Source organism: Centroberyx affinis, unplaced genomic scaffold, assembly GCF_046629955.1.
Source record: "Centroberyx affinis isolate AG114_WGS23_722 - 3 ecotype Tasmania unplaced genomic scaffold, CSIRO-AGI_Caff_v1 ptg001158l_1, whole genome shotgun sequence".
Lineage (NCBI taxonomy): Eukaryota > Metazoa > Chordata > Actinopteri > Beryciformes > Berycidae > Centroberyx > Centroberyx affinis.
Window position 1 is genome coordinate 14026 of NW_027279690.1, and position 14020 is coordinate 28045.

General features: G+C 42.9%; 1 protein-coding gene across 2 annotated transcripts; it reads left to right on the forward strand.

Moving 5' to 3' along the window:
- Positions 1-1173: 1173 nt before the first annotated feature.
- dtnbp1b (dystrobrevin binding protein 1b) lies at positions 1174-13912 on the forward strand. Of its 2 annotated transcripts, none has more exons than XM_071524162.1 (4): positions 1174-1556; positions 6665-6832; positions 10422-10565; positions 11758-13912. In XM_071524162.1, exons 1-4 carry the CDS (start codon positions 1505-1507, stop codon positions 12075-12077), a joined length of 684 nt encoding a protein of 227 aa, XP_071380263.1. In that variant the 5' UTR covers positions 1174-1504; the 3' UTR covers positions 12078-13912. The 2 variants fall into 2 exon arrangements, with proteins under 2 accessions (XP_071380263.1, XP_071380264.1); XM_071524163.1 differs by having other exon boundaries at positions 1174-1470.
- Positions 13913-14020: the final 108 nt, after the last annotated feature.

Sequence of the window (14020 nt, forward strand, 5' to 3'; positions counted from 1 at the left end):
TCTGTCTTTCTCTTTCTCGGTCGCCCTCGGTGTCTTTCTCACTCTCCCCCCCCCCCCCCCCCCCCCCCCTCTCTCTCTCTCACACACACACACACATACACTCACAGCCACAGAAGGCGATCAAATGTGTCTAATATTGTCTGTGCACACACACATGCGCACAAACACTGGCTCCAGTCCCAGTGCTTTGGTGTGTATTGAAGGCAGACTAGCCAAAAAGTCTACTGTAGCTTTCATCCATCCATCCATCCATCCATCCATCCATCCATCCGTCGTGACTCCAATCCTCCCTCTTTCTCCACTGCCAGGTCCCAAGGTAGCACCTGATATGTGAAGTGCACTACAGAACTGTGAATAAGTATGGAACGGCTCTGGAGTGACTTAAATTGGCTCTTGATGGCAGCCAGAAAGATGATATTGCCATTTGCAAGGTTGTTAGTTGATGGTCACTTAAATCAAGCCTGCAAATGTTCTACAGTCGATATTCTTTGCACCTAAGGAATCTTACTAAAAAGAATTCTGAAAGTGCTCTAATTAAGATAAAACTAGTACTTTAAATAGCACACTGAAAAGCAGTCTTAAATGCCCTAAATGAAACTAAATTAGTTCCTATTGTAAGTAAGCACATATTTAACGTTGAATGTGCAAAAGGGATTTGGTGACCAAGCTTGCACGATGAACACTTGCATTCTTCTCTGCGAGCCAAGCTGTGAGAAAATTACTCAGTTTAGTCAAATCCAGAACTTGAGTTGAATCCTGAAGACTTGAATTGAATCGCCCTTGATGGCGTGTTTCCTCGCTGCTTATCTTCCCATAGACATAAACACACACACTTACACAAAGCAAAGAAAATAGAGAGAGTGAGTGTTTATGATAGAGAGTGACCAGCTTGATCAGTAGGTAAGGTACATTGGAGCAAAAGATTAATCACTGTTTGTTCTATATGTTGCCCTAACCCTCTTATTGTGCCTTATATTGAATGGGTACATGCAAAACACACAAATACATACACAGGTGCATGGCCACCCACACATCCACACAAGCAAGCAAACAAACACATGTGCACGCTGTCAAACTGAAACATTTAGACACACACACACACATACACAACCACACAGGCATACCAGCCCTTTCCTGTGGGTTTTGCTTCCTGGATTTGCAGAGTACAGTAGTTACCAGACGTTTCTCTACTATTGAAAACAAGATATGACTGTAATTACATCAAAACTCTCATTCCATAGTCATTCATCTGCACAAATAGCCATCTGGACGGGCAAAATCTGATTATTTAATGTTCTTTTTATTTCTTCTGAGCTCTGGGTCACACAGTTGAGAGTGACAGGTGAGGTGGGGAGGAGAGCAGACGACATGCAGCAGACTGTAGCTCATAAGCCAGACTCAAACCCACGGCTTTGTGAGTACATTTCATATACCTGAGCCTGCTGATCTACGGAGCACAAGGAACAGCCTGTGAGTGGGACAGTATTGGTTTTTTTTGCCCTGCATGATGATTGTGGGGACAGATGCACCGAGTTGCACAGCAAATACAAACTCAGGTAGTACAGTTTTTCTTTCGAAAGGCTTCAGTAGAAAATGCTGCATCCATTTTGAAAACGTTAGCTGAAATTCCATATTTTTAAAAAGCACAGATGAAATTGTCTTCTAAAATGTGACTTTTTTTGTAAAAGGTTCAACACAGCTAATGACTTCAGTAATATTCACTAGTTAGTTCAACTTTCAAACTTGCATTCATTTTGTTGTTTTGTTGTGAATTAAACTCTTCTTTCTCTTCAATTTACAATTACAATTACAATTTCCCATTTGGCAGACGCTTTTATCCAAAGCGACGTACATATGAAAGAGAGACGACAACTTTTCATTGCAGAACGGATTGTTCAGTTTTAGTTAATGACTAATATTCTCTCTACCTCTCTCTCTCTCTCCATATATATACATATGCTATTAAAAATAACTTGTCTTTGTAATGGACCAAAATGATGTTATTTAATTTGACAGCAATCGCCTTAGCACCTATGAATCATTACCATATCTATGTCTGTGTGAGTGTGTGCATAATGCATTCACCACTGTACATATTAATCATGTCATATTCTAAGTGTGTGATGAGCTATTATGTGAGGGTGTGTGTGCGTGTTTCTGTGTTGGTGTAATGCATTTATGACTGTACATACAGTATGAATGAGGGTATATCTGAATGTGTGTGTGTGTAACTGTGTGTATGTGTGTGTATGTGTGTGTATAAGTGTGTACGCTTTTCCCAAACCTATAAGGGAAGAACTTGTTGGGCTTAATGACTCATGCTCTTAAAGTCATCATCACCACAGACTTAATCCTGTGAGCTAAAGATGAGCTAGTGCTAAAAATAGTCACGGTAGCTAACAAGCGTAGAAGGATATGGTTGTCCTGTAGATGATGAAGAAGAAAGGAGCAGGGAGGAGGGATGGGGGAGGGAGGAGCGCTTAGTGAGAACAGAGGTAGCATGAGAGGAGAAATTCATAAGACAGACAGGTGGGTTTATGCTCCAAAGAAGGTTGACGAGATAAAAAGCTCATCATTAAACGTTGAAAATGTCATTCATCTGGGTGTTCAGGGAAGAGGTGGAGGGTTATACTGACATAAAACATGAATGTCTACGCTCAATTTCTTGCTTAGGTCAAGAAGAGTGGGAGGTTTGGATGACCATAATAATACGGCATTTGGAATATATTTGTAATCACAGCCACTATAATTTTAATATGAGTGGTACTCACACAGATCTTTGTTGATATTGTTATTGATTGTAACTACTTGAGGAGTATTTGACTTCCTTACCAGGCAATGTAAGCACCTCAAAACTATTTGTATGCTGATTGGAAGGAAGAAAGGGAGGGACAGGTAGCAGACAGACAGGTCCGCAGACAGAAAGAGAGACGGACAGACAAACAGATGGATGGATGGACAGAAAAAGAGATAGGTACACACATAGGTAAATACAGTAGATACATACTGTGTAGATAGATGCTGTAAATAAATAGATAGCTCGGGCTTATAATGGTAGGAATTCGATTAGGGATGGAGAGATAAAAAGACAGGATCTTGCTCTCTCATGAGTGCTGTCTGTCTGCAAGCCCTAATTAAGAGTAAACATACACACACACACACACACACCAGTCGCTTTCTCTCCCTCGCTCCCTCTCTGTCCCTTCTTACCCACCCCACACAATGCTTGACAATCTGAACAAAGCTTCCCCAAGGCCCCTAATCTAATAGAGCAGTCTCTAGAAGCCATCCACACACACACACAAACACTACACACACACTTACCAGCCAACAGAGAGGGAAGGACAGAGAGAGGGGCAAAGATGAGGGAGTGATGGAGAGAAAGACGGGCAGTCAGATAAAAGAGAAAAGGAGGGCACCAGGCAGAGAGATAGAGATAATTTCTAAGTCTCCGAGGGCAGTTGGTGTGGTGTTCTTGATGAGTGAGCTCTGGTGGGACCTCATTGTTCCCTCCTTTGTGTGTGTGTGTGTCCATCTGCTGCGAGACCCCCTTAGGGCCCAGCCTTTTCTGTCAGGGGACTGGTCTTTGTGAGGGTGCCCACTCTCTAATCCTTTTCCCCTACAGTAGAGTCAACACTCCTGAAGCATTGCAGTATTGATTTTACGGGGAACACAGAAGCAGAGAGAGGGAATGGAGCAGAGCTTTGTAAGACAGCATAGCATGACACAGGATGTAAAACTCATACAGTCGCAAGGAGGTAATGTTCAAATCGCAGAGACAGCAGACAACTGACCGACCACCGACCTCTGCGTGTGTGTGTGTGTGTGTGGGTGTGTCTTCCCGTCTGTCGGTCTGTGCACGTCTTTCTGGGTCTTTCAGAGGAACATTGACATCACTGAATGGGTATTTTTATAGTGTGCTCTCTACACACTGATGAAAGAGCAGTACTTTCATTATTGCTCTTTCATCAAGTAAGCAAAATGTGGTTCTTAGTGTTCCTCCTCTATTATTATGGCCAGAGTAGTGCTGGAGAAAAATACAGATTTTTAACAGTAGTAATAATAGGAGGAGGAGGAGAAGTTTATTTCTTTAGTAGTCAGTTTTTTTTTAGTAAAAAATACATATACAGGTAATTCCTTGCATAAGCAGGATTTTAGTAAGTGCATGCACTTCCGCTGTAATTACTAAAATCTTGTCAATGGAGGATAAAAACACAGAGAATCAATGGCATATTTCTACTGTGGTCTTTTAAAAAAAAAGGTACATTTTAATCCATTTAGACCTTAGCACAGCCTTTGACACAGCAGACCATGCAATTTTAATTGGCATCAAGGACACAGCGCTTAATTGGCTCAGCTCATACCTCTCACATAGATCTTTCTCTGTCAGTATAGGAAACTTTTCTTCTTCAGCACACCCGTTACCTGCCCCAGTTCCTCAAGGTTTAATTTTAGGCCCCATTCTTTTTTCCAATTTACATGCTCCCACTTAGCCATATCACCTGCAAACACAAGATTTCTTCCCATTGATGTGCCGGCGACACAGTGATATACAGTATTTGCGTCTGAAGCCTACTGACTCAAACAGCCTAGCAACTGTCAAGGAATGCCTCAGTGAGATAAAATGCTGGATATCCCAACATGGGTTGCAGCTAAATGAAAAGCTACTACTTCAAATTAATGAAATCCTATATCATATGGAACACTCTTGGGAAATGAGGTGTACGCAGGTCAATGCATCGGTTTCAGTGAGTAATGTGAACAATGCCGTTTTCAGGGCATGATAACGTGGCATGATGCTATTTGTAGGTTTATGTGCCTGATGTGTGGCGAAGAAAATGAACAGAGGCAAATTCAAATTGGAAAGGGCAGGGAATCCCTTTAACCCATCATTCTCCAAATCCCATTAAACCAGCAGTAAAGATGTGGGTCATGTCAGACGTTTCAGTCCAGCTATTATAAACAGCGGCCTGGCTCTTGCTAGTTAGTGACAGGGAGTGGTCTTATATAATGCTCCTATCTATCAGAGGGAGACAAGAGAACTAAAGAGACAGCCTATCTGCGGCTCCAGGCTGTAGCAATGCCCAGAGACATCGGGGGATACTTAAACAAACATCACAAACACACACACACACACACATACACACATGTAAACATATGCATGCACACACAGCCTTTCCCCACCCACAGGGCCATGTTCCTTTCTCCCCTGTCTCTTGAATATGCTCCTCCCTCTCTGGCCCTGTCCTAAACAGCCAGGACAGAGCCAAGTGTCCTGTCCAAGCCAATCACAGTCTCCCCCAGAGTCCTGCCTCGACCAATCCCAGTCAGGTAAATGCCTTGTCAAGACCAATCGCATCTAAGAATCATTGTGCAGCATAGGTAATCACCCCTTATCTTTCTACACTTTCCAAAGCATGCAGTTTTACAAAATATACATATCCTAAATATGAAAGAATACAATGCAAAGCTAAACATACAGTATACATCAGACCCTTTTGGCCTTCTATATCACTGTTGTCATACAATGGGGTTTAACAGGGGTCAAGGGTCATGAAACTAAATCAATACATTCATGACTGTGTACATTTTAAATTCAAGAGAGAAAAACAACAAATTGCAGTTATGTGATTCTTTTTTCCAAAGACAGCAGTGGCACATTTCTATAATCCTGATAAGAATAAGATTCACTTGGGTGCAACTTTGAGAGCGTTCTTGTTCTGCGATCAGTAGCATGGACTTGTAAAAATCCTGAACCTTCCCTTTAATGCCACAGCAACACTGACGGTATAGACCGCGTGAGATGAGTCTTGGTTAACTGAAGCATGTGCAGCCGAGGGGGGCTGCATGCGTGACACTTCAGTGAGTGTGTTCCCTCCTGTGCAGCCCAGAGGAGGCAGGACGTGGAATGAGGGCCGGGGGAGTCACGTATGTGAATGCCTGTAGAGCATCGAGCTATACATCATTCTGGTTCAGTGAGGATTGACCCCGGCCTGTGGGGGATGAGTTTGGCTGGCTTCTATCCGCCATAGCACTCTAGTTTTATATCATGATGCAGTTACGAGTCCTGCAATTTGGGTCTCACAAAGAAAGGGAAGAATTGTAACCAAGTAGTGATTATATTCACAATTTTACCTTTGCTAAGGAGGTTAAGCTTTTACCTGTTGGTTCTGTCTGCAGTGAGGGATCATTCAAAAGTCTAAACCAATGGAATATGAGTCAGGGAGAGAAAGGCAATTTTATTTGATGGGAGGGGTGCAGAGGGGCGGGATTGTTCAAAAACCTTAAACTTGGTGGACAGATTGGCTTTGAGCCAAGGAACAAATTACTAGATTTTGGTGGTGATCTGGATCTGAAATTTCCGCCATTATACCATTATCGTTGTTAGCCAAAACTATGAAACTAACGGACATAGAGACTTAATTCCACATCCTAAGGGAATGTTTGCAGTGTCAAAAAATCATTTAAACGTGAAATATAAATGATAGGAATGATGTCTTTGGGTGCACAGCAAGTTGGAGTGTTCTTCAGTGTTGGCGGAGGTTTGCGCTCTCCAAGTGCCTTCTAGTTTGTCTCACGAAATATTCAATGTTATAAGCAGTCATGTGCACGTACAGCTCCCGAATATATATTTTTGTAACTCTCTCCTCTCTCCCATTCCTAGTGGAGCTGGAGTCGGAGCATGCACAGAGAGTCCCGGGGGCGGAGCAGGGTGGGGTCCCGCCGCCCCAGGTCAAGCTGAAAGAGAGGCAGAAGTTCTTTGAGGAGGCCTTCCAGCAAGACATGGAGCAGTACCTGTCTACCGGCTACCTGCAGATCGCTGAGAGGAGAGGTGAGACAGAGAAGTGGTGGGGTCAGAAGCTGTAGAGGCTTTAGGGTTAAGGCAACCTCACATAATCATGCTCTTTGTTGCTATTCCAATACAAGCTTGAAAAGTAACAAAGCAAAAAGAAAAATGTCGAGTGGTTAGGATTGAGGCAGTGGTTTCTGCCACCAATCCAACATATCCAGCATTCAAATGAAATACTTCCAGAGTCCTGATACTATCAGCCCAAGCCTTCAGACTTCAACAGCATATCACCAGATTGAGCCATAATAGCTTTCTGCAGCGAGACTCCACACACTGAGTGCCTGTCGCTAAACACACAAGAAGAGCCATTACTTTGAAAAATGCCACCACACCATATAAATGTAGTCTTCCAGTGGGATTGTAATAGAAACTCACAGCAGTTTACCCCATGTATTACTGCCAAAAGTCTGTGCTAAAATACCCAAAGGACGTGCCGAAATGAGGACTGGATGAGATATGCGGTCTGCTCTGAAAGATGTATGGGAGTCTATTGGCCCAGTGTCTGTAATGTGATTCTTCTTCTTCTTTTACTCATCTATCCTCCCCTAATCCTCTGGAAATGGCTTATTAGAGGAGATTGTGGAAAAGGGAGGAGGGAGGGAGGGAGGGAGGGAGGGCAAGGAAAAAGACAGAAAGAGAAGAGGGGGAGAGAACGCAAGAGACTGTTATGTTTTCACTGTCACGAAAAACAGCTTTTTATGAATGCAGTGTTTTTCATAATGAATCTCTTAGACAAAAACAATCACAAAAGCGAGGTTTGAGGTGCAATGAGTGACGACTTCACACCTCATTATCTGAAGATTAAGTCAGAATAGTGTGTTAGAAACAGTAGAGGTTGTTTATCTTTAGACTTCTCACTTCTCACTTCAAATGATAATGATGATTGAAGGTACATTGACAGTACAACTTGTATGCAGGCTGCTCAACAAGTATTCACAACAGACCAATATGGTTCTTCATCTAAAGGCTTCATTAATTACCAAGGCTTGTAATCAGTTACTGATGAGGCTCACTTTATTATTCTGGGAAAAACACATCTGAAAATAAGGCTACTGTGTGAGAGCTGAATAGCACGGCACACCGCGACTCTGGTTATCCTTCACGCAGCCGCAAATCCCTACGGTGGGGCGGCGCCACTGAAAAGAAAAGAAAAAGCTGATAGTGAGAGAGTCTTAAAAGGGAGAGAGATACAGGATATAGAGAGAAAGGAGAGAGAGAGGGAGAGAGAGAGAGAGAGGGAGAGAGAGAGAGAGTAAGGAGGAGAGAAAGGGCTGTGGATGTCATGAGCCACCGAGCCATCAGAAGCCAGTCTCAAGGGTCTTACACACATACACGCACGCACACACACACACACACACACACACACACACACACACACACACACACACACACACACACACACACACACACACACACACACACACACATACAAACTCCCTGCAATCTCACTGCAGGCTAAACAGTCCTTCCCAGCAGGGGCACCTTTTAGGCAAGGTCATGGTGGGGCTAAAAGAAGAACATGTTGGAGGCAGTCACTCGGAAATGATCTTCTCAAAGCAGCTTCTTCTGAACCAAGAATTTCACAGCAACATAGCCAGAGTGTTGGTATATATGTGTATGTGTGTGCACGTGCATCTGTGTGTGTGTGTGTGTGTGTGTGTGTGTGTGTGAGAGCATGCACATCTGTCTTTTTGTTTGTGTGGAAGAAAAACAACTCCATTCGGCGGTGAATATTGAATCAGCATCCACTATACTACGTTTTATGAGCCTGAATAGCTGGTATGTGGTGATTGCATTGCTGACAGGCTAGATATGGAAATGCACATGAGAGGAGGTTGCATACTGAGAAGTCATTAGCAAGCATTAGACCCAAGTTCCTTTAAGATGTGTCACAGAGAAAAGCCGTGGCTGTCTCCCACAGAGAAAGAGAGCGGAGGGAGAGAAATGTTTATATTACCAGAGGGGTGTAAAGAAAAATGTGTGCGCAGGAGTGATTTTGTATGCATGTAGGTTTAAATGCACACAAATGTCCATTCGTTTGTGTGTATGCATACATTTCATCCATCCGGGGGTGTGTGTTTATGCATACATGCATCAGTTTATATGTTTGAAGAGTACGTCTGTGGACATTCACATCACATGCCGGTGTTGGGGCATTGTTATGTGGAAATATGAGATTTATTTGGATGTCTGTGTGTGTGTGTGTGTGTGTGTGTGTGTGTGTGTGTGTGTGTGTGTGTGTGTGTGCGTGTGTGTGTAGGTGTGTGTGTGTGTGTGTGTGTGTGCATTATAAGGACAGGGAGACTCTTGAGGCAGTCTCCATGGGAAATAACATTCCCCTCTCTCTCTCTCTCTCTCTCTCTCTCTTCACTCTCTATTCTGCTCTCCTTCCCTGTGCCGCCCTCCTCTGCTCTCCTCATTTCCTTGAGGTACGGTAGCCAATGGCATCATCTCTCACTGCTGTGCGCCGACCAATCATCTCCCTCCTTACTCATGTGCTGGCAACCCCGCCTCCCCAACCTCCACTCCCCCCCCACCCCCCCACCCCATTCCCACAGTGCACCGACTGGCTGTTTGTGACGCATGCACCACATCATTACAGTGAACGGGGGGGCTTGGGGGACACACTGCCCCCTTGCAAGGTGGTGAATCCAGGACTACAGTCTAGTAGTTAGTACATTTTCCGGTATGTAGGGATAACACTCAAAGTATCCAATGGTTTCATTGTACATCGACCCTTGGTTTTTATACAGGGCAACAAGCTAGAGTCTGCCAGTTTTAATGTTGATTCATCTAGATTCATATGTAGCATCACAAAACAGATACGAGGCAAAATAACACTGTTATCCTTTGATTAGGCAGCTTTACTGGCCTCTATGGTGTGAAAACAGTTACAACTTTACTTAATTGTCCCAGTATTTTTACCACTGACTGTATGGGATAGGCAATGAAACCATGTTTAAATAAGTTATACTACTACATACCATGTCTATCCTTAGAGCTAGGTTTCCCAAAAGCGTACTGAGAATAAGTTCATATCTTGTTCTATTGTACATAAATGGAGTCTAAAGATGTTTTTTTGGAAACACAGCCCTCCTACATCAATATGGCTGCCTCCTAGATTGGCGTCATTCTCTCCTAAAGGGCCATCCCAGTGTTTCAGATGGTTTTCAAACAGGCAAACGCGGATGTAGACATTTGGAGTCTCTGCATTGTGGGATGAAAAGAGTAATGAAATCAAAACCAGGAGGCTGTCTGCTTCTGGGCCACTGCAATTTGTTCACTTAATGATACTGTGTGTGTAGCTGTCACTTTCTACACACAGTTTCCTACACACAGTGACACCTGCCACAGGTAAAATGAATATTCCTCGTACATAAAACACTGCTTACCCATTTAAAATGCCATTCAGCTTCAACGTACTCATTTGCTTTTGCTTGGCGAGTTTTGGACGGGACAAAAAAAAAAGCAAAAAATACCTCTCTTCCTGGACTCAGCCCCTTGCTGTTGCATTCTGGGTGCCGCGGTCTTGCATGAGGCTAATATCTCTGTTGCCCTGTGCCGTGTCCAGAGCCAATAGGCAGCATGTCATCCATGGAGGTGAACGTGGACATGCTGGAGCAGATGGATCTGATGGACATGTCCGACCACGAGGCCCTGGACGTGTTTCTGCACTCTGGGGGAGAGGATAACAGCGCCGCCTCGCCTGTCTTGGGTAGGTGACCATACACACACACACACACACACACACACACACACACACACACACACACACACACGCACACACACACACGCGCACACACACACACACACACACACACACACAGACACACACACACACACACACGTTATACACTACCAGTCAAAAGTTTGGACACAAACTTTTCTTTATTTTTATTATTTTCCACATTTTAGAATAATAGTAGACATCAAACCTATGAAATAACACAAATGGAATTATGCAGTGACCAAAAAAGTGTTAAACAAATACAAAAAATAAAAATAAAAAAAATCTTATATTTTAGATTCTTTAAAGTAGCTACCCTTTGCCTTGATGGAAAGGCAAAGGCTTTGGAAAGAAATTCATACATAGGCATCAACTTCACTATTTATATTTGTCTAAAAAAAAACAAATTTCAAGCATTTAAGCATAAGCCTTTAGATCAAAATGGCTTTAAGAGAATGAAAAACATAGTACATTCAATCAGGTGTGTCCAAACTTTTGACTGGTAGTGTAGTTAATTTATATCAAGGTATTACTGTGGTCTTGAATATTAAGCCTTAGAGTCTTGAATATAAAAGTCAAAACTGCATGTGATGCTCAACCATAATGTTAAGGCATGATGCAACCTCAGTCCACATACTGTCTGTCTGGGGGAAATGCTTGTAACAACGAGCTGTCTATATCAGTTGCAGCATCTAAGTGAGAGGCTTGGTCAAAAAATAATTTCGGATGACTAAATCTCCACTCAGTCTCTACATTTTCTTCTGTCTATAGGCCGGACAGATTGGCCAAATATTGGCAAGTCTCAACAAAACTTTTCAAGGGACTGAGAAATTCTGAAGTGATTCTGTAAACTTCAGTGGGAACTCAAACATTTCTCCTTTTATTTACAGGAGTTGGCGAAAGATAGCAAATAAATAATAAATAATCATAAATAATACAACTGTTTGGGTTTCCTTTTAAGTGGAAATGGTTCCATTCCCTTCTGACTTGAAAGGAGGCACAAACATTGAAAGGAGGTTGTCAACAATTTTTTCTAAAACTAGAAAAGCAAGGTTCTGGCGGTGAAATAGGTTACAAACACAAATATGTCCCAACTGCCGCAGTACTATCTTATCCATTTACCTACCTGCCTGCTTGAAAACACAGTCTGAATTATTCAAGTGCTTCCTCTCTCTCCCAGGTCCTGATGTGGAGTCTTTCACCACGGAGATCAGTCTCCAGGTTCCCACCCAGGCTGAGCTGCGCCACAAGCTCTCCTCCCTCTCCTCCACCTGCACCGACTCCGCCAGCCAGGACACAGAGGCCGGGGAGGAGGACGAGGAGGAGGACGAGGAGGAGGCCGAGCGAGGAGGAGGAGGAGGAGGAGGAGGAGGAAGGAGGAGGAGGCTCCCGGTGGTGGTGACCCTGGACGAGGAGGAGGTGCAGCCCGACACGGTGCTGCTGGACGTGGCAGAGCGAGAGGAGCAGACCAGCAAAGACTGTGGGGAGAGCAGGTCGTAGGTTTGAGGAGAGACGGACTGGATTGGACACAAACGCCGAACGCACATAGAAACACACACACACACACACACACACACACAGCTACTAAATCAAAGTCAGATATATAAGAACACTGGCTTCTCATATTCACTTCATGTTTAGGAAGAACATATGAGAGAGTAAACATTGAGGTTGGACTAACTGCCACATGACCATGCTTAAAAAGAGCACTGATGTGAGTTTTCAATTCCAATTGAATCCTATGTAACAGGTTTTGGTTTCTCAAAAGCATTATAGCACTGAATGAGATTACATGGACATTAATATTTTGATATAATTCAGAATACTCTTACTTCTTACTTCTGTTTTGGAGTATGTTGAGATCATGCCATGTTTATGATAGCCAGGATAAGCCTGTTGCTGGTAAGTGATGAGAACATGGACATCTAAATTATCCATGTGTCCCTGTCAGATCGTTTGGTCTGGTGCTCCATGCTAACACTTGAGCACTCACTTGCGACTGTGACTAGCATTATCTCAAGAGTGAGAAAACGAGAACTTCAGCTCTAAAGCTCATGATAAGTAATCTTATATGTCTGGCAGTTTTGAATAGGAGATTGTTGAAATTTTACACAAAAAAACAACATACTGTTTTGAACTCTCAGCAACTACTTTTCCTATTCCAGTAGTGAAGATGGTGGTTGATGTGATAGGTGATGTGTACAGCTAAAAATCATTGCTACGCAGATGAATACATGGTTGCTCACCTGCAATAGTTCCAAAATAAAGCTGGCAACATTAGCTATATTGAGTGAATGAAATTTCATTTTTTTAATTTACAAATCTGCAGGCCATATAATAAAAACCCCAAACAACTTTCTGTTACTAAAATGTCAGTCTTCTTAATTTGGATAATGCTATGCCCATAATCACTCAATATAGTGTATACTAAAGCAGTGGTTCTCAACCTTTTTCATGTCAAAGACCCCTCATTTATTACACATTAAGGACACGGACCCCCATTTGATGAGATTTTGTCTCTCGGACCCAAATCTGAGAATATTTTTATTGTTGGATATGATTTTGTCCAGAATTCAATGACTACCTGTATTGTAGGTAGAGAGATAACAGTGAAACTATGGTCAAAATAATAATTCTTCTACATTCTATATTGTTCTTGTAAATGAAATAATGAAGTTTAACCATTGATCAATTTGCTGGGGACCCCCCTGGAATGCCCTCAAGGATCCCTGGTGGTCCCCAGACCCCATGTTGAGAACCACTACTAAAGAGTTAGCATGGAGCACTTGAGTGAATGATCTACAGTGGACACATGGATGACTCTCTCATTACTTAATGGCCAAGTTGACCAACAGGCCAATCCCCCCAAAACTTGGTGTATTCCTTTAACTGAGCTGTATCTGCAATACTAAATTAATCATTAAATAATCTTTGTATTATTGGTATTCTGTTTAGGAGTCATCTGGCAATTGGTTATATACCACATAGTAGCCTACTGTGTAACTGACATAGATCGGTGGAGTTCAGGTACCAGGATAACATCAGCAATTTCACATACATACACACACACACACACACACACACAGGAGAGTTACCCTTTGCCATTCCTTCGACCAATACGTTAGGGTGAACTTCTCCTACAGAGCAAGGACCAAATCCCTGTTTGGACTGTGTGCTATGCACTGGAGGACTCCCAGAAGGACTTGCATCGCTGATGTTTACCGTATTCCAGATCTTTTTGTACAGAAACGTTGACATTTGTGCGGTGTGACATTACTCCTTACTTACTTTCCCCCAGCCTAAAATTTATCTGACTTGTTGGTAATAAATGTTTCTCCCCCACCGTTGTTCAATTTTCATCCGAGCACTTTGAGAACAATTTTAGAATGAAATGTGACTGAGATTTAGGGATTGAGCATGTTAACAGTCCCCCTGCGCTCACT

Coding starts and splice junctions, on each gene's coding strand:
- dtnbp1b (XM_071524162.1), top strand. CDS start 1,505: ATGATGATTGTGGGGACAGATGCACCGAGTTGCACAGCAAATACAAAC. Junction 1,557..6,664: donor CACAGCAAATACAAACTCAG/GTAGTACAGTTT, acceptor TCCCATTCCTAG/TGGAGCTGGAGTCGGAGCAT. Junction 6,833..10,421: donor GCAGATCGCTGAGAGGAGAG/GTGAGACAGAGA, acceptor TGCCGTGTCCAG/AGCCAATAGGCAGCATGTCA.